The sequence below is a fragment of the Mytilus trossulus genome, chromosome 5, assembly GCF_036588685.1.
Source record: "Mytilus trossulus isolate FHL-02 chromosome 5, PNRI_Mtr1.1.1.hap1, whole genome shotgun sequence".
NCBI classification, from domain to species: Eukaryota; Metazoa; Mollusca; class Bivalvia; order Mytilida; family Mytilidae; genus Mytilus; species Mytilus trossulus.
This window is the reverse complement of record NC_086377.1, coordinates 82,211,299-82,236,552: the sequence shown is the minus strand read 5'-3', so window position 1 is coordinate 82,236,552 and position 25,254 is coordinate 82,211,299. Positions and strand designations below refer to the sequence as shown.

Below are 25,254 nucleotides of genomic sequence, written 5' to 3'. Positions count from 1 at the left end.
CATGGTGTATTTATTGAATTTTGAGAAACTGTTGTACTTAACATTAAACATTTAATTCAATAACGGTCAAACTAAACGAGAAAAAATGTTATCTGATGATACCATTGATGTTTGATACTATCTGCACTACAGTTGTAACATAATTGATGTGGTATACTCATATCAATAATACTAATGATGAAACAATTACAAAACAGAAAAAGTTAAACAGTTAAAAGTAAAAGTAATGATAATATGTATATACAGAATCAATAATAATAGGTATATACAGAATCAATAATAATAGGTATACAGAATCTATGATAATAGGTATACAGAATCAATAATAATAGGTATACAGAATCAATAATAATAGGTATACAGAATCAATAATAATAGGTATACAGAATCAATAATAATAGGTATACAGAATCTATGATAATAGGTATACAGAATCAGTAATAATAGGTATACAGAATCTATAATAATAGGTATACAGAATCTATAATAATAGGTATAAAGAATCAAAAATAATAGGTATACAGAATCAATACACAAATTGCATTAACTGAGAATATAATAAGATACAGTGTGCTTAAGACCTTAAGCGATGAAATCAGAATCGGTTAATGCCATAAACGACTCCGTTTATATAGTGTCTGGTCAATAACACATTGTGTAACGTATTTATCTTCGACTATCTTCACATAGTTGAATTTAGACGTTGTTATAATGATCTAAATGAAGCATTGACGTAATCCTTGGTTTCTGATGGACATCTCTAGCTTAAAATTAAGAATCTAATTATACAAAAAAATCAAAATGCCTCCTATATCAATTTTATGTCATAGATCCTTGATTTCACAACTATCGACACGAAGCTTTCTTTCAATGATAAAACATATTGATGATTTAACTTTATGATTAACAGCTATGTTTTAACTTATCTTGAAATACTAGTTAATATATCAAACACATTCTACATTTGTATGCGCTTGTCCTAAGTCAGTAACATATTGTTCGATGGATGTTTGTTTGGTTCATGTGTGTTTCTCTGTTATAAGACATCTGTCGTCCTGCATGAATGGTTTTACACTATAATTTGTAGTTTACTGATTGGTCTCCGCCGCGGCTTCGTAATTTGATCTATAGTTAACCTGTATTACATTGGGACTCGAATGGACAGTGTTCAAACCACATCTTCTTGTTTATATTTATTGTTTACCATCGACGTTTTTGTCAATTTAATTAGTAAATTATAGTTTGAGTAGTTCATTACATTTTTCTAATATGCGAATTTTTCACATATTCAATATTTATCCCATTGACCGCAAATGGTGAATACAAAAATGAGTTAACAAATATCGTTCAAAGCATCAGATACCACACTATCGAAAACTGCATGAATCTTTTCTATCAATCCTGAAAAATTTAAAAGAAATTCCGTCAAAAAATCATTTGTAAAACGTGTTTGCAATCGATACTGAGATAACATAATGTACCTAATTAGAGCAACATTCGTTTACCTTAACATGAAGACTAACTTAGTTGTTTTCGCTTTATCCAGATGATTTGTTGTATGTATTATTATTCATTTTAAGTTTGAAATGATGATGCAGACTTGGTTTAAGTATTTGTTTGATTTTTCCGGATGTTGTCATATTTTGTATGCATCTAAATGATATTGAACTACAGTTAAATCGTATACATAATATACATGTCTGAAGCATATTTACGTCGAAAGATACAATACAATAATTCAAAATATGTGAAATAGATCAACAAGGTATAAAACACAAGTCGTAAATATCGATTTGTTTTCACTTTGACATTTTTAAGTCTAGATATATCTAATAGCTGTTTAAGAACATTTGTTTTGATTAGGAGGTAATGTAATGGACACTATCTACACATATTATACAAAACGTCACACAAATGACAAGCACATCATGCATACAAATGGTTAGGTGTTCTAAATTCGGGGTTGATATATTTGGTTTTGTATACTTGCATTCCTATTTTTCTTTTCTGTATAAAAGCAAGCATTTTTCTAATAGTTTTAGAAAAGTATTATATCATCTGACGAGACTTGTTTATTGAAAGTTGCAGTTTATCTACCTTTATTAACAAGGAAATGTAAACAGGATAAACTTTTGTATTCACGTTTTCCGATCGTAATGTTCAATAGCTGAGCTCGAAGGGGAACTTTTTTTTATGGCTTCAAAGCATTGGTTTTACTGTTTTGTGTAGTAATATTTTACTGTTGTACTCTTTTCCATCGATTTCTTTTTGAGCGTGGTGTTATCTGTCTTTCAAGATTTAGGATTTGTTCCTGTACTTCAAACATGAAAAAGATATCACTTAAGTTACCTGCTTTCATTCTTTCTTTTATCTCTTCAAAACTCCTGGTCTCTAATTCCATTTTCATGATTTCGTCTAATCGATTTACGTAGGATTCACCTGCTGGATTGTTACACTGATCAAATCTAGTTAGCATAGCACGAACTATTTTGATGAGTGTTTCGTATCGTGTGTCATCTAATGCAAAGACAGAAGAATGCTGCATTTCATTTCTGATCACACGTATCCGTTGAATGTCGTCACCAATAGTAGTTTCATTGGTAGAAATCTCGTCAACCTTTCCTATATTCCTAAAGCCTTGACTTGGAAAGTTTATTTTTAAAGCACAATATTTCTTACACATTTCTGTTATGTCCAACTTATCACGATCAAGTATTTCTCCAGTCTTTGTATCTAAGAATAAGCGATCGTATAAAACGCCTGATAATACCTCTAGAACTATCATAGACATTCTGACGTAATTCTGTTGATCACTACTTATTCTACGGGGAGCCTAAAATATCAATGAAATATGTAATGATACAAACTAATGCTATATAATTGCCATCTATTAACAGGTAGATAGACATACAAATATGGTCAAGGCAGTAAATACACCGGGACAGTGAAAAAGGATAAAACACAGAATTAATGATAGACAGACAAATATGGTCAAGGCAGTAAATATACCGGGACAGTGAAAAAGGATAGAACACAGAATTATTGATAGACGGACAATTCATGTTGACGTCAGAATATTCAAAATTACGTCAAATTTATTTGAATAATTAAAAAAAAAAAAAATATATATATAGATTCTTACATTGATACCAGTGGATTATCGGATTTATCCAATCGAGATAGTTAAATTATAAATTTTAAAGTCCGAGCCGCCTCGGCGAGGACTTTAAAATTTATAATTTAACTATCACTTTGCTTTCGTGCTGTAACAATTTGTTTTAAAACTGAGTTTGTATAGCTGTATGAAATTTGTGTCTTGATATAGTTTCAGTCTCGTTTAAAACGCATCCCAAGTGTTCACCCTAAACAACATTGGTAATAGGAATATCTTCATCCATTGTTCAAAGTATACTGACAGTAAAAAGAGTAGGTGTGCAGTCAAATACTTAAAAGTGAAACTATTTACTATATTTTTCGTCTTTAAGAACATCAAAACGATTAATACACAAAACTATTTAAACAATATTTGTTGAACAGGTTGAACAAATCCTTCTGAACAAACAGAAAAATAAGCCACATAAGAACAACACAAGTCTTTTTAATATTCAAGTTTATTAATGAAAACTCTTTCTCTGATCGGATTACGGTTAGTTGAGCTTTAAATTATAAGTTATAGTGTGGATTACGCAAATGTTTGAAGTTGGTCGGGTTTTGGGTACATTTCCTGTAAAACAAAAGTTTCGTTGTTTTCCTTTTAAAATTGATGTGTTAACCTCAGTTTCAGTTTGTAACACGGATCTGTTTTCTCTCAAACGATCTATGACTTTCGAACAGCGGTATACTACTGTTGCCTTTATTTGACTGACACATTTAAAAAGACTACGGATTTTCTTATCCCAGGCATGGATTACCTTAGTTATATTTGGCACAACTCTTGGATCATTAATGCTCTTTAACTTTGTACTTCGTTTGGCTTTATAAATATTTTGACATGAGTGTCAATGATGAGTCTCAAGTAGACGAAACGCGCGTCTGGCGTACTGAATTATAATCCTAGTACTTTTGATAACTAATTAGACAAAGCCGATCTCAAAAACTTAACTATTTTTACTGATACAAAAAAAGTAAAAGATACGCAATGACAAGCGTTTAATTTACATAACAACAGGTGCATTTCTGTGAAGAAAACAAAATCACGCGCGATTTTGTGAGTGGAACTGATAGTAGATCCTTATGTTGTACAGACGCGCATATCAATTGCGAATAGACCCAATACTTTTATCTTTATCACCACCAGTCCACACTGATACTGACATAAGCAACAAGTACACATCAAAGGAATAAAAATAAAAATTACCAATAATTGGATTTCATCGTGTCACAAATATATGCCCACTAAATTAAAATAATCTAAAACAAATAGAAACATTACCTTTGATTTCTCACCAGACCAATAGTCTTTATATTTATGAGTTGTCGCATGTTCTTCGCAATAATATTTTTTCCCATCATGTACTTGATCAAATTCAAGGAATCCTGTGTCAAAGGAGAAACTGGTAGTCTCACACTTCCATTTTTTCTCGAAAGATACCGTTTTCAACTTGTATCGCGTGTTGATAATTCTGTTGATTTCTCTTTCGACAACTTTTAAAACAGCTTGGTTAACCTCTGTATCTACTTCGTCCCATTGCCATACTTGCAGCTGAATCATATGACCACTCTTTGCTAATACAAATTTTGCACAGCCAGTTCTGTCAATATTGAATACACAACAATCCTTGAAGAGACCTATCTCGCCCTTCACCACTGCTAGAGGATATTCTCGTAGACAAGAGACAATCAGATTGCTGATTAGATACGGCGGTAAAAAACTAAAGACAAAACACATACATGTAGATTTGCTAGCATTTGGAACGTTAAACAATACATCAATATCCTTAATTTGTAATGTTTGAAGCATGCATGGAACGTAAAAAACACTATGCTCCCTTTGTACATTTCCACTTTCCGTCAGTAGCAATGGATAGATGATAATGTCAAACTTTTCGATTACTTCCAGTATATGCTCTTTATGAATTCTCATGTCTGCTGATTGTTTCTTGAATATTTCTTCCAATAGCTTAGGATCCATCTTTCCTGTTTGTTTGAAATTGTTCCATTGTAAGTGTGGTAATTCCAGTTGAAACTGCTGGGCTGTAACAATGCATGTAAAGGCATTTGCTAGCCATTGGGGATCAAGTATAATGTATGACGGAATGTCTTCAAAAAATATCACGTTACCAATTTCATGTTGATACCTGAGAAAGAGATGAAGCTCCTTGTTATCAGTTATCGGAAGTGGTATTTTCTCACCTAGTTCTTTTAATCTTTCAAAAGAAATTATTTGTTTTCCGATCGTAAGTTCAGAGTTGATGGCTTTTTCCATCTGAATAAATTTAACAGGATATTCTCGATTCCAATTTGCAGTACGCTTTGCTGTGGCAAATATATCATTCCTCAATTTTTCAAAAGCATCTTCTACATCCTCTGTGTTGGAGATCAGGTGAATTGATCTCAGGTGAAGCTTGGAATCTTTAAATATTTTATCAGTGTAGGATTCGAGACGTTTTCTGCATTGTTCTTCGTCCTTTCGCAAAAACAGAAACAGTGATATTGGATTATTTCATTATCATTTAACTAAAACAGTCTTAGATACATGATTTCTTATGATGTTTTTGGCTGTCAGTAACTATTACTATTCTCATATCTGTACTTTTATGTGATTTTTTTCTAAAGCGGATGTATAAAGACCCTGGCTTTCGTAAATTGTTATGATATAAGTTAGGCGGTTAGTTTTTGCCATTGAATTGTTTTATATGTTTCGAACCGGGGTGTTTTTAAGCCGGTTATATGGTACAGGTTTTTCATCAGCATCTGTTAACCCAACCAGGGCATATGAGAATAATCCCCGTTTTTCAGAGGGTTCATGTTGCTCAGTTTTAATTTTCCTATGAAAACTGTGTTCTGTATATTGTTGGGTTTTTTAATGATAGTTTTATTTTCTATATTCATAAAGAATCGAACACTGGGGCAAAAAATTTGTTACTATTTAAGAACGGATGTTGACAAAATTAATAATGAGTGATAAAACACTTCTTATTGAAATTAGCAGACACCAACACATGCAAAGAGAAAAAAGTGTAAATAGTAATTGTAAAAATCAATTTGATGGTGAACATAAATCCTTTCTGTCTAGTGACTTGAATAATAATAATTTTGACAAATAAGGAAATGTTGATAAACCTGTCAATACCAAAGGAAACTCAAATCGTAACATCCGTAAAAAATGTCTTTAGAGTTAGATTAGAGACTAAAACTACTAATACAAAGTTGATACAAATTTTTTTTCATATTAAATGTCAAATTATTTGCAATATTATTGATTTGTTAAACACTAGTTTTCTTTACTATGTGTCAATTTATAGACAATAGAAACTTTCGAGTTTCCGGACGCTACTACATAACAGAAGACTATTCATTCAAATATAGACTATGACTTATCGACGTTTAGATATGGTTCCTATGGTCATGACCCCAACATCGTTTAAGACCGAGAGGTTATAAAGTTTCTGACAAAAGGACCAAAATATCGTCCACGGTCGAAAATAAATTGAGAACAGTGTCCTCAGGCTATTAAAGATGCTCTATAATCCTATTTTAAAAATTGTTCTAAACGGAAGAAATCTGACAAAAAGTCACTTGATTTAAATAAATGTATGAATGTTGTTTATATTCGCAAATCACCCTTCGATTTTTTGTTTTAAATAAATAAAAGTGTAAGTAATACGCCCCTTTTCTTGGACTAAAAACAAAATTTAAGGTCTATCAAAACGTTTTGTGTACATATTAGTCGAAAAAGCATCCAGCAATGTAGTGGTGGTATGAAGTAAATACTACACGGAAGTCATTAAGAATGAAATTTTGCCTTCAACTTTATTCAAGGCTGTATGCTCCAAATAGAGTCATATACTAAATAGCTATGCCACTACCACAGCACAGCTTAAGGCCTCATCGAGACATTTGAAGGTTCCCACTATGTATTGGTTACCTAAACTACAAAAAAACGGTAAAATATCGTTTCATTTCGGCCTCTTGTAAGTGATCTACTACTAATCTTTCTGTGCTTTTAACGAGTTCCTTAACTATTATCAAAGAACGTTTCATTAATTTTTGTAATATCATATGAAAACAGTGGAATTGACCATTTTAGAGTGGACAAGATTCTTCAGATTTTTTAGATATATTACGTGCTTTTGGTGGTCCTGTTGATTTGGTTGCCAGTTTTGACTTTTTCACTCTCTATACTACACTTCCACACAATCTTATCAAACAAAAGTTTTCACTATTTTTGCCCCTATTTCCTAAACTGTTGGGATCTTTACTCCCAAAATCAATCCTTATAAAAAAGAAGATATGGTATTATTGCCAATTAGACAACTATCCACAAAAGACTGAAATGACAACTATAGGTAACAGTACGACCTTCAACAATGAACAAAGCCCATACCTAACCTTACTTTTGTGTTCATAAACCTTGTGTTTAAATTTCATTGATTTCTATTTACTTATACCAAAGTTATAGTGCGAAAACCAAAAGTCTTCGGACGACAACAACGCAAACGTGATACCAATATACGACCAAAAAATCTTCAATTGTTGCGGTTGTATTAAAACGACAATCAGCATTGACGAGCATGAATGTCAGGACAGAAAAAGATATACATTGTTATCAATATGACAAAGGTACATATTCGTACAGTAAAATGAAATAGATATTATACAATCTAGAATGAAACAATTTCCCTAGTTTCTATTTAAGATGAGCTCTAACGTAACATTGAATCAGTTATTCATAAACAAACAGTTAGATATGTAAGACGTCGTGGCACACTTGATCTCATTGTATCTTTTTGATCCGATACATTGGTGAATTATATCCAATGTCCATAGTCTAAACTTAACTAGAATACCGTTTTTATACGAACACAAATTAACATTACCTAAATATTTTCAAAGGCGCAAATTCAGTCGTCAAGTTTTTATAAACAGAGACTAAATTAACATGTCTACTCCATTGTTATTTGATATAAATACCTGAAATTTGTCCTTGTGTGTACCAATTGCAATAACTGGTGGATCTAGAAGGTTTTGAGCTCCTTCGAGCAATACAGCTTCAGTTTTGTCGTTTATGCTTCCATAACAATGTATTGTATCCATCCAGAAATTGAATGTGCCTGTGATGAAAGACAAATTAATATTTAAATATTTCGGTGGATGACTGCACTTGAAATGTGTCTGAAGAATATAATTACTTCATTCAATAAAAAAATATATAATGATTTATCCTGCAGACCGTTATAATATTGCAAGTAAAAAATATAACTATTTAAATCAGTGTTTAAAAAGAGGCGAAAGTTACACCCGGATGAATCAAAATTCATCAGTCAAAATGAAAGCGATAACGATCGGGCAGATAAAAAAACCCAAAGAATAGACAAAAGTATGCACAACATTATATAGAACACAATCTAGAGAACTAAATGAACCTTGCATAAATCAGGGTGGAATCGAGGTGCTCAAGAGGGTACGCAGATCCTAAATCACATTCAGCACCCGTCTTGTTATTTGTGGTAGGTACAAATTTGGATATAAGTCTCACTTGTAGGTCAGAGTCGACGTAAATAGAACGATATTGTGGTAACTACAAATGGAACATGCCTATGGTAATCTGATAATAAAGCCAATTTAATGATGGAGTCAGTAAATTTTCCATTTACAGAAAGCAACATGCTTTACATTAATAAAACACATTGCTAGGGGCAGCTTGATACGAGCGGAGAGGTCGAACCCTAAACAGTTTGGGCGAAAATCGACACTTCATTCATGCAAGCTTGAAACAGATCTGAATTTGGATTCTGATAAAATATTTGACACATATATGAAGCTTTCTAAAAATTATTTTTTACAAAATTATAAACGAACCTACCATGAAGTTCTGCATAATTAGATTAAGCATATAAAAAAACACCATTGAAATGAAATGTTGTTAAAATCAAACTAAATTTAATTTGGACCCATAGGTCCTCAATGTGGATCAATTTAAACATGGGGCCAAAATTCCCAAATCTAAAAATACGGTTACATTCAGCATAATCATTGATAATAAAGAATCCACCATGTTCTAGCCTGTGAATTAAATCCCATTGAAGATGGTAAAGAAATGAACAATTGATACATTTGTATTAGAAAAGTTTTGTTTTTGTTCCGTTTTTCATAACAGTTCAGACCATTGCCCCAAAAATCAATCCCAACCTTCATTTGTTTATAAAATATGAAACCTTGTGGTAACATTTCATCAAGATCCAATCACTAATATGTAAGCTATTGTTTGGAAATCAAATGTCTTCGGACAACGCAAGATATTTACGGTCGTATAACAAAGGATGTGTGTATGAGATAAGAAGAAAACAACATTTGTGGTGATATCTTTGTAAGCACTATATAAAATAGGTTAGCTACACGTATATTACACAGTTTTACGTGTAAATGAGAGGGGAAATATACCAAATGAACATTTATAATCATAAGAAGAAAATAAACTGACAAAGGCATGACAAATAACGCCAAAGACTAAAAAACGACAATCAAATATATTCAAAACACAACGTAGAAAACTTAAGACTGAGCAACAGAAAACCCAACCAAAAACCGGGGGTGATTTCGTACACTCAGGGAAGATTCTACTCTACATGTGCACCCGTCAGGTTGTTGGTGTATTTAAAAACCTGGTGATAAGTATAATTCGGTAGGTTACATACGAGACAAAAGTGGACGGGATTGTAGTTACGACTTTTGGAACATATCCGTCGTCATCTTTAAAACAGATATTCAATGACTTTAAACCAACTACCGATGGCGTCTGTAAATTTTTAGAAGGGATAATTTCAACTGCACTTCTTTAACACTTGGCTTGATAGCTTTTTTGTGAGCAGCAACCTTCTTATAAGAACATCATGATAGGAAATACAAGTCCTAGAATACTGTATCAATTTGGATATATATACTTCATGGGAAGACACTGCTAGAATGTTGCTACATAGAAAATGAAAGAACAGTTGGGAAGCTGAAGTCATCTCTTTTGTCACGAACTTTTGTTTTCATCCGATCTTCATTGTCAATTTTTAAATGCAAGTCAAGATAGTAAATGGCTATATCAAATGAAACACGAAAAGTAGTGTCGTTTAGAGCAAACAATAAAAATCATTTAACAAAAAAGCCACGTATTAAAAATGTGCTGTCTTAAATGTTTAGTTTCATTGTTTTTATATGAACTGAACATCAAGAATAATTCGTATCTACGTTTAATATAATTATATCTTTAAATTAGATAAGGAAGCACAAATTGACTTTACAAACCGTAGGATACTGTGTCATCTATGTCATGTAAATTTGCTACGACAAGAAAAATTGCTTCTGAATTCAAGAACGTTTGATGTGTGTTGTAATACTCAATGTCACCAGCAAAATCCCACACTGTTAAATTTGCATAGCCGTCTTCGTCTTGTAAGTCTACAGCAGATCCGATTATACTTAACAGCTCATCCTTTGCCAGTTTAGAAAACGGCGATTCTGTAATCTCCGGATAAGCAAACTGATAGTTCATTTTGGGTTGAGGTTCTTCGTCATGTTCAATATTTTTTGTGATTGTGGCCTTATTATCATCTGTTGATATCTGATCTGATGAAGATATCTCCGATATGTCATGCTTTGGTTTTTCCTTATCTTGATGCAACTCTTTGACAATTGACTGCAATATTCTATTGTTGATACTTGTTTCTTTCACTATTCTTGTATCTACAAAAAAAATATTAAAAAGTGTTCAACAGTCAGGTGACTTACTTAAACAAGTGATTTTCTAAATCACTGATTCAAGTAACATTATTTCCATAAAGGTTGGAAGTTAGAGTTGTCTTTCTTTAATAATCACCTATTTAAGTAGTACAAATTAATCACTAGAAGAAGTGATTTAATTTTATTGTAGCTTTAATTAGGGACTAATTATGTTTCTAAACTTATCAGAACCAACATCTGTGTTGTCTAGGATGACCAGGTCATTTCAGGTGATGACCTTGTACTGAATCTAGGATATGACATACAAATCACTTGTTTAAGTATCAGACCTCAATTTCCTTCCCAAAAATCACTTCTTTAAGTATCATTCTTTTAATAACCCCCACTAATTTCAACACACCCCAACAGTGAAATTTTATCGCGAACAGTAGAATTTTATTACATAATCTTAAAGATGAAACCTTGAACTTCACAGGAAAAATACCCCCACTGCTGTGAAAAATCTTTTAAAAAAGTATCAGTTCATTATGGAAAGCCATTATTATAGCATTTTTTCAACTAAAATAGAATTTTCAGCTAAATCATAGCATCAAATGCATAAACCTTGCTACTTAAAAGAAGCAAACAGTTCATATTTTTTAATTTTAATAACTAAAAGATATTATTTCAACCTATGTGTTTAAAATTTTGAAAAAACTACAAAATCCCAATTTGTGACAAAACTCGAATTTGCTACTCAAATAAGTGATTTAAAAATCACTTATTCCAGTAAGTCCCCTGACTGTTCATAGTATAGGAGAAATCTATGGAAGTTATGATTAAACTTCACCGATTTCATATGTTCTACAATAAAGAAACAATAAAGAAAACCACGTTCACCCCTTTCTCAGAAACTAAACACATAAACAATAATCTGTTAAGGCATAAGGTCAATATCAAGAAAAAAGTAAATAAACAAAAATACCAAACTCTGAGGAAAATTCAAAACGGAAAGTCTGTATTCAAATGGCAAAATCAAAGCTCAAACACATCAAACGAATAAGGGTATCTGTATTTAAAAAATATAGATATCAATAAAATGTTATTTTCATATAAAATCTTTACAGTAACAACTATCAGAGTAATTGAAATAATGAAATTACACTAGAAATAACGTATTTGCTAAAGGATTAAATTGCCAAAGGGTTTATACAACACTCAATCCAAACAACCATCTGAATGGAAATTTCATTTAGGTTTTTCTTGCGCTGATTGGATTGCATTCTTGAGAACAATTTTTAATAAGATGTTGAAGATCATATAAACATGTAAAGCAGGCACTAAAAATTTAAAAAAAAATAATTCTTATTACACAGCTTTTTAAGTCTCAAGTATAAAAGAGTACACTGGAAAACAGTATAATTATAAAAAAAAAATAACATGTTTACATATAATAAAATATATGCGAGGATAAGTTTACTTAAGCATAGTCGTTTTTGCGAATAAAAATATTTTACGATAATGTAGTAGAGATCATTAGTCTGTATTTTAGTTTAAATTACATCCAACATGCCTATCTCTAATTCCATTAATTAAATATTGAATATTCATATAAGGTCTGAGACATACGGTTCATACTAGGGTCTAGCAAAAACGTGTTTCCAAGAACTGAAAAAATAAAAAAAGAGTAAATACATAAAAACAGCATACACAGAACTTAAAAAAAAGATTAAAATTATGTTTACTATGTTTTAGTTTTTCTATGATAACTTTGCAATAAATAAAATATGTAAAACGAGAGTGAGAAAAAAATCGCATATTTACCTAACAATTTATTCCATTCCCAGTTACTTAGATTTATTCGACATCTCCGCCGATGAATTTCTATACCATTTGTGCTTTTTACGCTTTGTAACTCCTCCCCGAACAATCGTCGTACTAAGGAAGTCTTTCCAACAGATTTCTTTCCAACAATTATTAAATTTATATCCCGTCTTCTTTCTGAACCCGATTCAAGGGCGTTCAGATAAATGGCAATCGACTCATGATCCATCTTTTTTATTTGTTCTGGTATTTTGCTGTCTGAAATGTAAATAAATAAATGTTTATCCTAAAACGTCATTAGTAAGAGGTCATACTCCTCTACCGATGTATACATATTAGGTCTAAGAAATACAGTTCATATTAGGGCCTTCTCAAAACGATTGATGAATTTCGAACAGCGGTATCATACTGTTGCCTTATGATTATGTTGAACAGTTGACGTCACATGCCTTGTGACAGCAACTATTAAGAATGATTTTGACGTCACATGCCTTGTGAGAGGAACTAGTAAGAATGATTATCCAAAATATATTCAGCACGTTGAGGAAAGTATAAATTAGATGAGAATGATTTTAAAGTTAATGTGATCATGGTGATCTGTAATCAATCGGTCTTCATCAATAGCCTACTTCACTTTTCCCATCAATTTGTTGGTTTTTTTTTATATTTTTTCATTATAACATTATAAGCAGATATCAAGGTTTATGTATATTAGAAACAGGTAATTAAAAATCATTTCAGCCGGTATCTGAATAATTAACATTAGATGACCACCTTCAACTACTGGTGCTGCAGGTTCCTGTAAATGGGTGTCAAGAGTTACTTCTGGGGATGTCTTTGACATGGCAGTCTACAAAAAAAAAATGCTATAAACTATCATGCCCAATGTGAAAAGTTGTCAAATAGTTTAATACACATATTTTAATAGCCTTTCTACCTGCCACTAGGTTTAAAGGACAATAATTCTATATTTTACATAAAGTTGAAATGCGTAATTCAATCACAACTTATTTTAACTAGGCACAGACACTTATCTTGAATGGACCGTAATTCTTTACTTATTTCCAACTTTGATTCTGTTGTTTGCATCTATTTGTTATAACAGGTACAGTCATTGTATTGAACAAAATCACTCCTCTTTGCCACATAATTTATAGACAATGCATAGTGATGCATGTTGACTAAATATGAAAGTGCATATGTAGTTGTCTCCCTTACTAGTATAATCAGTTTCAGAATGTTCATTGTTATTTCCCTTTTTTAAAACTATAAATTTCATGTTTCTTTATTTAATGATTTACATGTTGTTTATTCAGTACCTATTTGTGAATTTGAATAGATATTAGTATTTTGAATTCATTGGTTAACGTTATTCATTTATATTCTAAAATCTAGTATTTGCATTGTCACAAATCATTTATAACCTCCTTTGACAGACTTTAGGCCTATATATTTTATATGACTGGTTTGGTGCAATTGCATTGAATTGTCTGATGTCTGAAGTATACAGTCCAACCAATGAAAGCTGTACTGAATGCAAATCTTCCTTTAACTTATTGGAAATCCGAAATAAACTTTTTTATAATTGAATCAGTGTTTATAATGTACAGATTGAAAATATATTATTGATATTGAAAAAATACTGTATCATATGCAGTTTATACATGTATTTCAACCAAAAACGAGGATATTTTTGTGGTCAGGTAAATTAATCAATGAACGATAGATTTCTCCAAGAAGAAATTTAAGGTCTCAAATGAATAAACTACACAGAGAGCAATTGCTATAGTATTGATTCAATGGGACAGGTAAACTTACAAAAGTTTAAATACCTTGGTCAAGAGCAGACAACTCTGTGGTTCGCAATAACACATAATGAACGGGTACAAGTATATAATCTGTTTATTGATGGCATTGTAAAAAAACAATCTAAATAAAAATTTATTATATTTAAACTTGCCAAAGTTTGTCAAGGGCAATGCCTCCAACTACACCACAATCATCAATACTGGGACCAACTACCGTATCCCCAGGACCAACAAATTTCACCTCTGGACCAACAACCTCAGGGCCGACAACAAATTCCACCTCTAGACGAACAACCTCAGGGCCGACAACAAATTCCACCTCTAGACCAACAATTTCTGGACCGACAACAAGTTTCACATCTAGACCAACAACAAATTAATAATTATATATTCATTTAGAACGCCGGAATAATTGCTTGCTAATTCCGTTTCAGGTCTTCATATTTAGAATTTAAAATAAAAATTAAGTCACGGTTATATATGATGAACTAATTTATTTGAATATATAATTTGTTATATATATGCATAGATAATCTATAATTATAGTTAATATTTAAAGAAAAATATTCAAAAACTAGCCAGGATCATTTCTACAAAAGCGTATTAGGGATGTAGTAAAAATGAAATAGGATTACTGATTGTATGTTGACATCTCATATCTTAAAATCTCTGTGAATTATATTCTTGTTTCACTTATTTTGATAATTTACCAGTTTAATACACAATTATCTCTATCCAAAAATATATGAATATTTGGCGGTTACGCGTACCCTAAGAAGTCCAATTATGCCACGCGTACCTGCATGACGCAGACACTGCCTTTATTATAAGCTGAATTTCACTCCTTTCATTTTCTTAAAAGAAATGATAGTTTTCGCGATAGCTCTTAGCCTGGGTAAAAGAATAACACTTAAAATCGATCAAAATGTATTTCAAGCTTAAATTGTATAATAAGAACATTTGAACCTCTGGAAATGGTTGCATAAGTTTTTGGTTTTTTTTGGAACGTTTTAAAAATCTAAAATATGTCCCCAAACATTTTCAGTTTGTCATAACCAGGCGTGGTGTTCTCGGAAGTATCCTTTCGTTTGAAAAAAGTAAAATCACAAAAATACTGAACTCAGAGGAAAATCAATTCGGAAAGTCCATAATCACATGGCAAAATCAAATAACAAAACGCATCAAAAACGAATGGACAAGAACTGTCATATTCCTGACTTGGTACAGGTATTTTCAAATGTAGAAAATGGTGAATTGAACCTGGTTTTATAGCTAGCTAAACCTCTCACTTGTATGACAGTCGCAAATTCCATTATATTGTCACCGATGCGTGAACAAAACAAACAGACATAATAGGTAAAAATGTCAAAAATAGGGGTACAGCAGTCAACATTGTGTTATCATCTTAATCACTATAAAAACAACAAATGTAACGAAGAAGCACAAAAAGGCATACATCAAATTAACATCCTCAGTTTGATTATATTATACGATTATATTTGTCTATGTAAAATGCACCCATCAAGGAAGGAGGGTATGGGTACTGGTGTAAAATTGCGCGTTTGAAATTCGCACAGGTAGACATGAAATAATTTTGTCGTTCAAAGTATGACGGGATGCATAAATACAGTCACGCAAAATAGATATAACAAACACTGACTTAACAGTTAAAGTAATAATAATAAATAAAATAATAGTGTGGTTCAAAGTATGAATTGATACATAAGAACATAGTCACGTAAAAAAAAAAAAGTTGGTTAACAGTCAAAGTAATATTTATAAATAAAATAATTTTGTCATTCAAAGTATGACAAGATACAAAGGTACAGAGTCACATCATCAAATAATTTTGTCATTCAAAGTATGACAAGATACATAAGTACAGAGTCACATCATAAAATAATTTTGTCGTTCAAAGTATGATGGGATACATAAGCACAGAGTTACGTCAAAAGGATATCTCAAAAAACAGACAACAGTAAAAGTAATATTAATAAAGACAAATAAAAGAATAATATAACACGTAATTAAGACGATAAACAACGGCAGTACGCAAAATCTATACTTCAAGACCATCGTGTATTATTTTTGAAGTTGATACGGAATATTTATCAACAAGTTCTTGGTACCTTCCGATGAACTTTTTTAGAAAAAGGACGAGACGTTCTTTGACATACCCCTGGTTCATCAACTTTCTGCTCAGACACTGGTGACGTTTTACAAAGTCTGAGTAGGAGCTGCAAGCTCTTGAATACCGAATAAGTTGGGAAATGTATATTCCATATGCAGGTGAAGTTGGTATGTTGCTACTAAGGTGGGGGAAATTGACAATTTCAAAATCAAAATCGTCTCGTTTGTCATAGATTCTGGTACTAAGATGACTGTGTATGTCAAATTCGAGGTATAAGTCTAAAAATGAGGCAGATGAAGCCGTGTCTGTTGTCTCTTAAATTTCTACTTCTGGTGGATATATTAATGAAACCCAATCAGAAAAGTTTGGATTGTTAATGGAAAGAACATCATCAATATATTATATCTGAAAGTGAAATTAAATAACCTGGCTTTTTTGATCTTCTTGTTTTTGACAAGTGTCTGAAGGAACTCCGATTCATATGAAAACAAGAAGAGGTCAGCAAGGAGAGGCGCGCAGTTCGTTCCCATAGGAATGCCGACAGTTTGTTGAAAAAGTCTACCTCCAAACTCAACAAATATGTTGTCGATAAGAAACTCCAGCATACTGACCACTTGTTCTTTTGTGTAGCAGGTTTTACCTTTTTGTTTGTTTTTGAAGACACACTATAAGACAGATTTTGGGATGGACTTAAGATCATTTTAGAGCAATGATGCATCTCAAGTTTGAACGTTCTGATCATATCTTACATTTGTTTTTAATTGATTGAATTAATGATTCAGGGGCAGCAACCCAACAACGGGTTGTCCGATTCAAATTTAAAAACTTCGCCCCTCTTTTCCAAAATCCTGGATCCGCCCCTGAGCAATGCATATATCACATAGCCATCTATAAATAAATTCATCATAGATAAAAGACCCCACAATGACAAATGTAAAACAATTCAAATAAGAAAGCTAACGGTCTAATTAACGTACAAAATCATGAACGGAAATCAAATATGTTAAATAGCAACAAAAGACACCCACCAAATTACAAACTAATGATATGGGACCAGCACATACATCATTTGACAGAAAGCACATGTGTACAGTACTTTTATTTTACAGTATTTGAATAGCCTTATCTTTAGAAAATTTAGAATCTTTACGGATCATTCTTTAAATGCTTTAAAGGACTTACTATTTTGTATCTGGAAAAACAAATCTCAAGTCTACGCAAGGTTAAAAGAAAGCGTCTGTAACAGAAAATAGCATTTCTCGTAAAGGATGTATTTAGATTTTCATACATTTTTTGTAGTTCCCAACCCTTGTCCCTCCCCGTCGGAAAATCACATATCATCCTACAAGTACAAATGTACATGTACCTGACAATGAGAATAACTGATACAGATTTGTGTAATACCAGTTGTAATTCATTACAAAGTATTTATCAAACAAAGAAAGAACATGTTAGAAAGAACGACACGTTAAACAATATGTATACACTAGTTATATCGAATCTCTGATAGATTCTCCGTAGAATTGATTTGAAATCAATTCATTAAATATTATTGCACATTTTTTAAATCGTAAAACGAACTTGCAATTCGCCGACATATTTTGTGTATGCAAGTAACCTTAGCGTGACCTTTCTTGTAATTGATCGCAATTCGCATCAATATGTCATTTAAATAAACCATATTTTGATTGTACATGTGGAAGTGCATAGTGGTCATTCTTTTGAAATAATTAGTTTCAGTGAACTGGTAAAGGTTACCAGTGGCGGATCCAGAGGGGGGGGGGGGGGGGGGTTCCGGGGGTGCGCACCCCCCTTTATGTTTGCTGATCAATGCATTTGTATCGGGACATATGTTTTGACCTGGGTTATCACCCCCCCCCCCCCCCCCCCCCCCCCTTTCAAAAATTCCTGCATCCGCCCCTGGTTACGACCCTTAAACGTCTCTTACAAAGATGAAAAGTGCATGAAATATTGCAAAAATATAACTACTATACAAAAAGATTATATTGGAATAAATCCCTTAAAAAGCATCTAACGTATACGAAAATCACGAGGAATATCCAGAATTGTGCACACTTCTTTCCACCATATACCGTGGGCATAGTATGTCTACGGCTGTCCTCAATATAGGGTGGACACCAGGCCCACAGCTGTCCTCGGTATAGGGTTGGCACTACGCCCATGGATGTCCACGGCATAGGGTGGGCTCCACGCCCACGGTGGACAGAGAGTGGACGGCATTGGTTTGTCCACCGTGGGCGAGTGGAAATGACAAAGTCCACCTGGACTGTAGTGTATATACCTAGGAGATACCAAGCTGCAGGGGTTAAAAATTGTTGTTACAGCTAACTAGCCCAGGACTTATTGGCAGCAGGATTTTACTAGCCCTGTTGGAAGAACTGCTAGTCCATCAAAACTGAGCTGCTAGCCCTAGCATGCCTTAACTAGAGGCCCTTAAGAGCCTGTGTCGCTCACCTTGGTCTATGTGCATATTAAACAAAGGACACAAATGGATTCATGACAAATTTGTATTTTGGTGATGGTGATGTGTTTGAAGTTCTTACTTTACTGAACGATTTTGCTTCTTACAATTATATCTATCATGAACTTTGCCCATTAGTAACAGAGAACTATATTTGGTAAAAATTTACATAAATTTACCAAATAAATGAAAATTGTTAAAAATTGACTATAAAGGGCAATAACTCCTTAAGGGGTCAATTGACCATTTAGGTCATGTTGACTTATTTGTAGATCTTACTTTGCTGAACATTATTGCTGTTTACAGTTTATCTCTAACTATAATAATATTCAAGAAAATAACCAAAAACAGCAAAATTTCTTCAAAATTACCAATTCAGGGGCAGCAACCCAACAACCGATTGACCGATTCATCTGAAAATTTCAGGGCAGATAGATCTTGACCTGATAAACATTTTTATCCCATGTCAGATTTCCTCAAAATGCTTTGGTTTTTGAGTTATAAGCCCAAAACTGCATGTTACCCCTTTGTTCTATTTTTAGCCGTGGCGGCCATCTTGGTTGGTTGACCAGGTCACGCCACACATTTTTTAAACTAGATACCCCAAAGATGATTGTGGCCAAGTTTGGATTAATTTGGCCAAGTAGTTTCAGGGGAGAAGATTTTTGTAAAAGATTACTTTAATTAACGAAAAATGGTTAAAAATTGACTATAAAGGGCAATAACTCCTAAACGGGTCAACTGACCATTTTGGTCATGTTGACTTATTTGTAGATCTTACTTTGCTGAACATTATTGCTGTTTACAGTTTATCTCTAACTATAATAATATTCAAGATAATAACCAAAAACAGCAAAATTTCTTCAAAATTACCAATTCAGGGGCAGCAACCAACAACCGATTGACCGATTCATCTGAAAATTTCAGGGCAGATAGATCTTGACCTGATAAACATTTTTACCCCCATGTCAGATTTGCTCAAAATGCTTTGGTTTTTGAGTTATAAGCCCAAAACTGCATTTTACCCCTTTGTTCTATTTTTAGCCGTGGCGGCCATCTTGGTTGGTTGACCAGGTCACGCCACACATTTTTTAAACTAGATACCCCAAAGATGATTGTGGCCAAGTTTGGATTAATTTGGCCAAGTAGTTTCAGGGGAGAAGATTTTTGTAAAAGATTACTTTAATTAACGAAAAATGGTTAAAAATTGACTATAAAGGGCAATAACTCCTAAACGGGTCAACTGACCATTTTGGTCATGTTGACTTATTTGTAGATCTTACTTTGTTGAACATTATTGCTGTTTACAGTTTATCTCTAACTATAATAATATTCAAGATAATAACCAAAAACAGCAAAATTTCTTCAAAATTACCAATTCAGGGGCAGCAACCAACAACCGATTGACCGATTCATCTGAAAATTTCAGGGCAGATAGATCTTGACCTGATAAACATTTTTACCCCCATGTCAGATTTGCTCTAAATGCTTTGGTTTTTGAGTTATAAGCCAAAAACTGCATTTTACCCCTATGTTCTATTTTTAGCCGTGGCGGCCATCTTGGTTGGTTGACCGAGTCACGCCACACATTTTTTAAACTAGATACCCCAATGATGATTGTGGCCAAGTTTGGATTAATTTGGCCAAGTAGTTTCAGAGGAGAAGATTTTTGTAAAAGATTACTTTAATTAACGAAAAATGGTTAAAAATTTACTATAAAGGGCAATAACTCCTAAACGGGTCAACTGACCATTTTGGTCATGTTGACTTATTTGTAGATCTTACTTTGCTGAACATTATTGCTGTTTACAGTTTATCTCTATCTATAATAATATTCAAGATAATAACCAAAAACAGCAAAATTTCCTCAAAATTACCAATTCAGGGGCAGCAACCCAACAACCGATTGACCGATTCATCTGAAAATTTTAGGGCAGATAGATCTTGACCTGATAAACATTTTTATCCAATGTCAGATTTCCTCAAAATGCTTTGGTTTTTGAGTTATAAGCCCAAAACTGCATTTTACCCCTTTGTTCTATTTTTAGCCGTGGCGGCCATCTTGGTTAGTTGACCAGGTCACGCCACACATTTTTCAAACTAGATACCCAAAAGATGATTGTGGCCAAGTTTGGATTAATTTGGCCAAGTAGTTTCAGGGGAGAAGATTTTTGTAAAAGATTACTTTAATTAACGAAAAATGGTTAAAAATTGACTATAAAGGGCAATAACTCCTAAACGGGTCAACTGACCATTTTGGTCATGTTGACTTATTTGTAGATCTTACTTTGCTGAACATTATTGCTGTTTACAGTTTATCTCTAACTATAATAATATTCAAGATAATAACCAAAAACAGCAAAATTTCTTCAAAATTACCAATTCAGGGGCAGCAACCAACAACCGATTGACCGATTCATCTGAAAATTTCAGGGCAGATAGATCTTGACCTGATAAACATTTTTACCCCATGTCAGATTTGCTCTAAATGCTTTGGTTTTTGAGTTTTAAGCCAAAAACTGCATTTTACCCCTATGTTCTATTTTTAGCCGTGGCGGCCATCTTGGTTGGTTGACCGAGTCACGCCACACATTTTTTAAACTAGATACCCCAATGATGATTGTGGCCAAGTTTGGTTTGATTTGGCCCAGTAGTTTCAGTGGAGAAGATTTTTGTAAAAGTTAACGACGACGGACGACGACGGACGCCAAGTGATGAGAAAAGCTCACTTGGCCCTTCGGGCCAGGTGAGCTAAAAATCAAGAGCTTGCTGCAAAATACAAAGTGGGTGTCCTTTGTTTTGAAGGAGACATTATACACTGTATCTAATAATTTTTGTTGATCTGTTATTTATTCTTTTGGTGGTTAACCTAACTTATTTGTTCCCATATTCAAAGCAGACTTTTTTTGCGTGTTTGGGGCAACTAACGGCATATTCACAGAGCATTGTCTGTTTTTTTTTCTCAGCAACAGCCAACCTTGCCAAGGGAATCATTGTGTCCCAGTTCTGCCAACTTTTCAGGAAGTGAATTCGTGATTTGTTGGCCAAATTGTAAAGATCAAAGAGAAAAAAACAACTAAGATTAAAGACTAAACAGTCAGAGCTCAGACATAAATAAGTCTGAATCTGCTTTTGACTCATAGAGGTCTAAATTTGTAAGTTTAGGATTTATCTCCCTTTAATGCAAGACAAAATACGACTTTAATAAGTAAAATATTGTTAAGCAAGAAATAATTGTCCAGAATCAAAACTTTGCAAATATCGACTCCTACAAGTCGATAAGTTATCAAAATTGATTAACTTCAAGACCCACGCATATTTATAAAAAGTTCATGCGTCTAAATCAAATAATGACAACATTGAAAGACAATGCTTTGTCTTCTAAAGAAAAATATGAATGAGAGTCTAAAAAATCGGAGATAATGTTAGTTAACCTTACAATGCAACCACCTGGAACCACACTTAATGAGGTAAAACATCTGTGTTTAGTAAGGATGTTCAATTAGATAATTAAATATAGATAGCTCAAGTCCTTGTGAACTCTCAGACAGGTTTTTGCTGTCATAGGTGGTGTACTTTGGCCACCAAGTAAAATGTAGTATTTTCATCAACATAAATAGACCTAAACAAGTCTGTCATTTTCTGACTTAGATAAGTCTAAAATTGAAAACAAATTTTTATAATAAATACATGTTTTGACTTCTTCAAGTCAAAAACAAAACTCGACTTGTTTATGTCTGAGCTCTGACTGCTAAAGACTTGGCAGCCCTTCTGTCCTGGACACTATTAATTTTTTTCCGCGGCTTTTCCATGTCGTATTTAGCATTTTCGGGGGGTGAATTTTCAGCCTTGTTACTCCTTTCATCTACCGTTTTTCGTTTTGAAACTGACGAAGTTCCTGGGGTTCCCATACTAAAATATTAAGAAATATTTTGTTGCATGGTTTTGTGCTCAACAGCTGTGCAACAAGACAGGTCAATACATCATACCCCCAAATACCATTAATTGAAAATCTCGGCACGATAAGCAATGTACAATACCCCAAGCCATGGTATGAGAAATCGATATTTAAAGTACGAGAATTGCGATATACACATGATACCAGATAACCCAGACATGCCAGAGTTATTTGTTCTAATTTTAAAATATGTACAACAGGACCTGTACAAACCAGTTCAAATTCTTGGAATCCCAGATGATTTAATTGAATCGAATTGGCTAACATAGAATTGTGATGAAGGGATTTTTCACTTTCTATTTTGGAAACATCAAGAATTTTTTGTTACTAGTCAGTTGGGCATATCGGATTACACATTTTAATTGCCCGAGGCATAAATGATCTAGTCCCGGGCGTCGGGCTAGTGGATTTTAACCCCTGCAGCTGATGACACAAAAAATAAGAGACATCCAACAGATGAGAACACAGATTTAAAACATTTGTCTTTCACATATGCCAACATGTATATTAGGCAACAAGCTTGGAATTGTCAACTTACATTGTTAACTGACAACAAATACTACAAAGACATTGAAAACTACAGGCAACCATTTATTGTAATTTCTTTGTACCAAGTCTGTTTTGTCTCTTATAATCTGTGAATATCTTTTCAAGTAAGACAAGACTATTTACCTTAAGGAAGTCCATCACTTCTTTCTTTTTCCTTTTTTCCTCTTCATTTTCAAAGCTGTATATTATTACCAGATCATAAGGAGTCTTATCCTGAAATACAATCAAATAATCTTTCATTAATTATACACATATCTTTTATTTCAAAAACTGTAAAACAGTAAATAATAGGTAACTGTTGCATTAATTTTACCTATACAATGCAGAATGTTGTCTTATTTATATATACTTCAAATAAAAACCAGTGAACCTAAACCAACAACAACTATGAAGTGTCATTATAAAGAGATCAATGAATAATATTTGAGATTTTGCTGTTAAAGAAATTATTGAATGATTGGTGTAGGGTGTGTTGGTGAAATGTGATAAGATGGAGTATAATCAAATGGTAGTTTTGTTAATAGTGTATGATTGGTGTAAGATGTATTGCTGGAGTATAAGGGTGTGTTGGTGGAATGTGATTGCATGGTAGTTTTGTTAATAGTGTATAATTGGTGTAAGGTAGATTGGTAGAATGTGATTAGATGGTAGTTTTGTAAGTAGTTTAGGATTCGTGTTAGGTGTGTTGGTGGAGTATGATGAGATGGCAGTTGTGTCAGTAATGTAGGATTGGTGTTAGGTGTGTTGGTGGAGTATGATGAGATGGTAGTTATGTCAGTAATGTAGGATTGGTGTTAATTGTGTTGGTGGAGTATGATGAGATGGTAGTTGTGTCAGTAATGTAGGATTGGTGTTAGGTGTGTTGGTGGAGTATGATGAGATGGTAGTTGTGTCAGTAATGTAGGATTGATGTAAGATGTGTTGCTGGAGTATAATAAGATGGTAGAGGTGTCAGTAATGTAGGATTGGTGTTAGATGTGTTGGTGGAGTATGATGAGATGGTAGTTGTATCAGTAATGTAGGATTAGTGTTAGGTGTGTTGGTGGAATATGATGAGATGGTAGTTATGTCAGTAATGTAGGATTGGTGTTAGGTGTGTTGGTGGAGTATGATGAGATGGTAGTTGTGTCAGTAATGTAGGATTAGTGTTAGGTGTGTTGGTGGAGTATGATGAGATGGTAGTTGTGTCAGTTATGTAGGATTGGTGTTAGGTGTGTTGTTGGAGTATGATGAGATGGTAGTTGTATCAGTAGTGTAGGATTGATGTAGGGTGTGTTGATAGAGTATGATGAGATGGTAATTGTGTCAGTAGTGTAGGATTAGTGTTGGGTGTGTTGGTTGAGTATGATGAGATGGTTGTGCTGTCAGTAGTGTAGGATTGGTGTTAGGTGTGTTGGTGGAGTATGATGAGATGGTAGTTGTCAGTAATGTAGGATTAGTGTTAGGTGTGTTGGTTGAGTATGATGAGATGGTAGTTGTGTCAGTTATGTAGGATTGGTGTTAGGTGTGTTGTTGGAGTATGATGAGATGGTAGTTGTATCAGTAGTGTAGGATTGATGTAGGGTGTGTTGATAGAGTATGATGAGATGGTAATTGTGTCAGTAGTGTAGGATTAGTGTTAGGTGTGTTGGTT

At 33.2% G+C, this 25,254-nt stretch overlaps 1 protein-coding gene across 1 annotated transcript; it reads right to left on the bottom strand.

Annotated features, from left to right (window-relative positions):
• Positions 1-1,151: 1,151 nt before the first annotated feature.
• Positions 1,152-5,141, bottom strand: LOC134717507 (uncharacterized). Its single transcript, XM_063580007.1, has 3 exons — positions 4,433-5,141; positions 2,350-2,833; positions 1,152-1,401 (listed from the first exon to the last, which is right to left on the bottom strand). Exons 1-3 carry the CDS (start codon positions 5,129-5,131, stop codon positions 1,334-1,336), a joined length of 1,251 nt encoding a protein of 416 aa, XP_063436077.1. The 5' UTR covers positions 5,132-5,141; the 3' UTR covers positions 1,152-1,333.
• Positions 5,142-25,254: the final 20,113 nt, after the last annotated feature.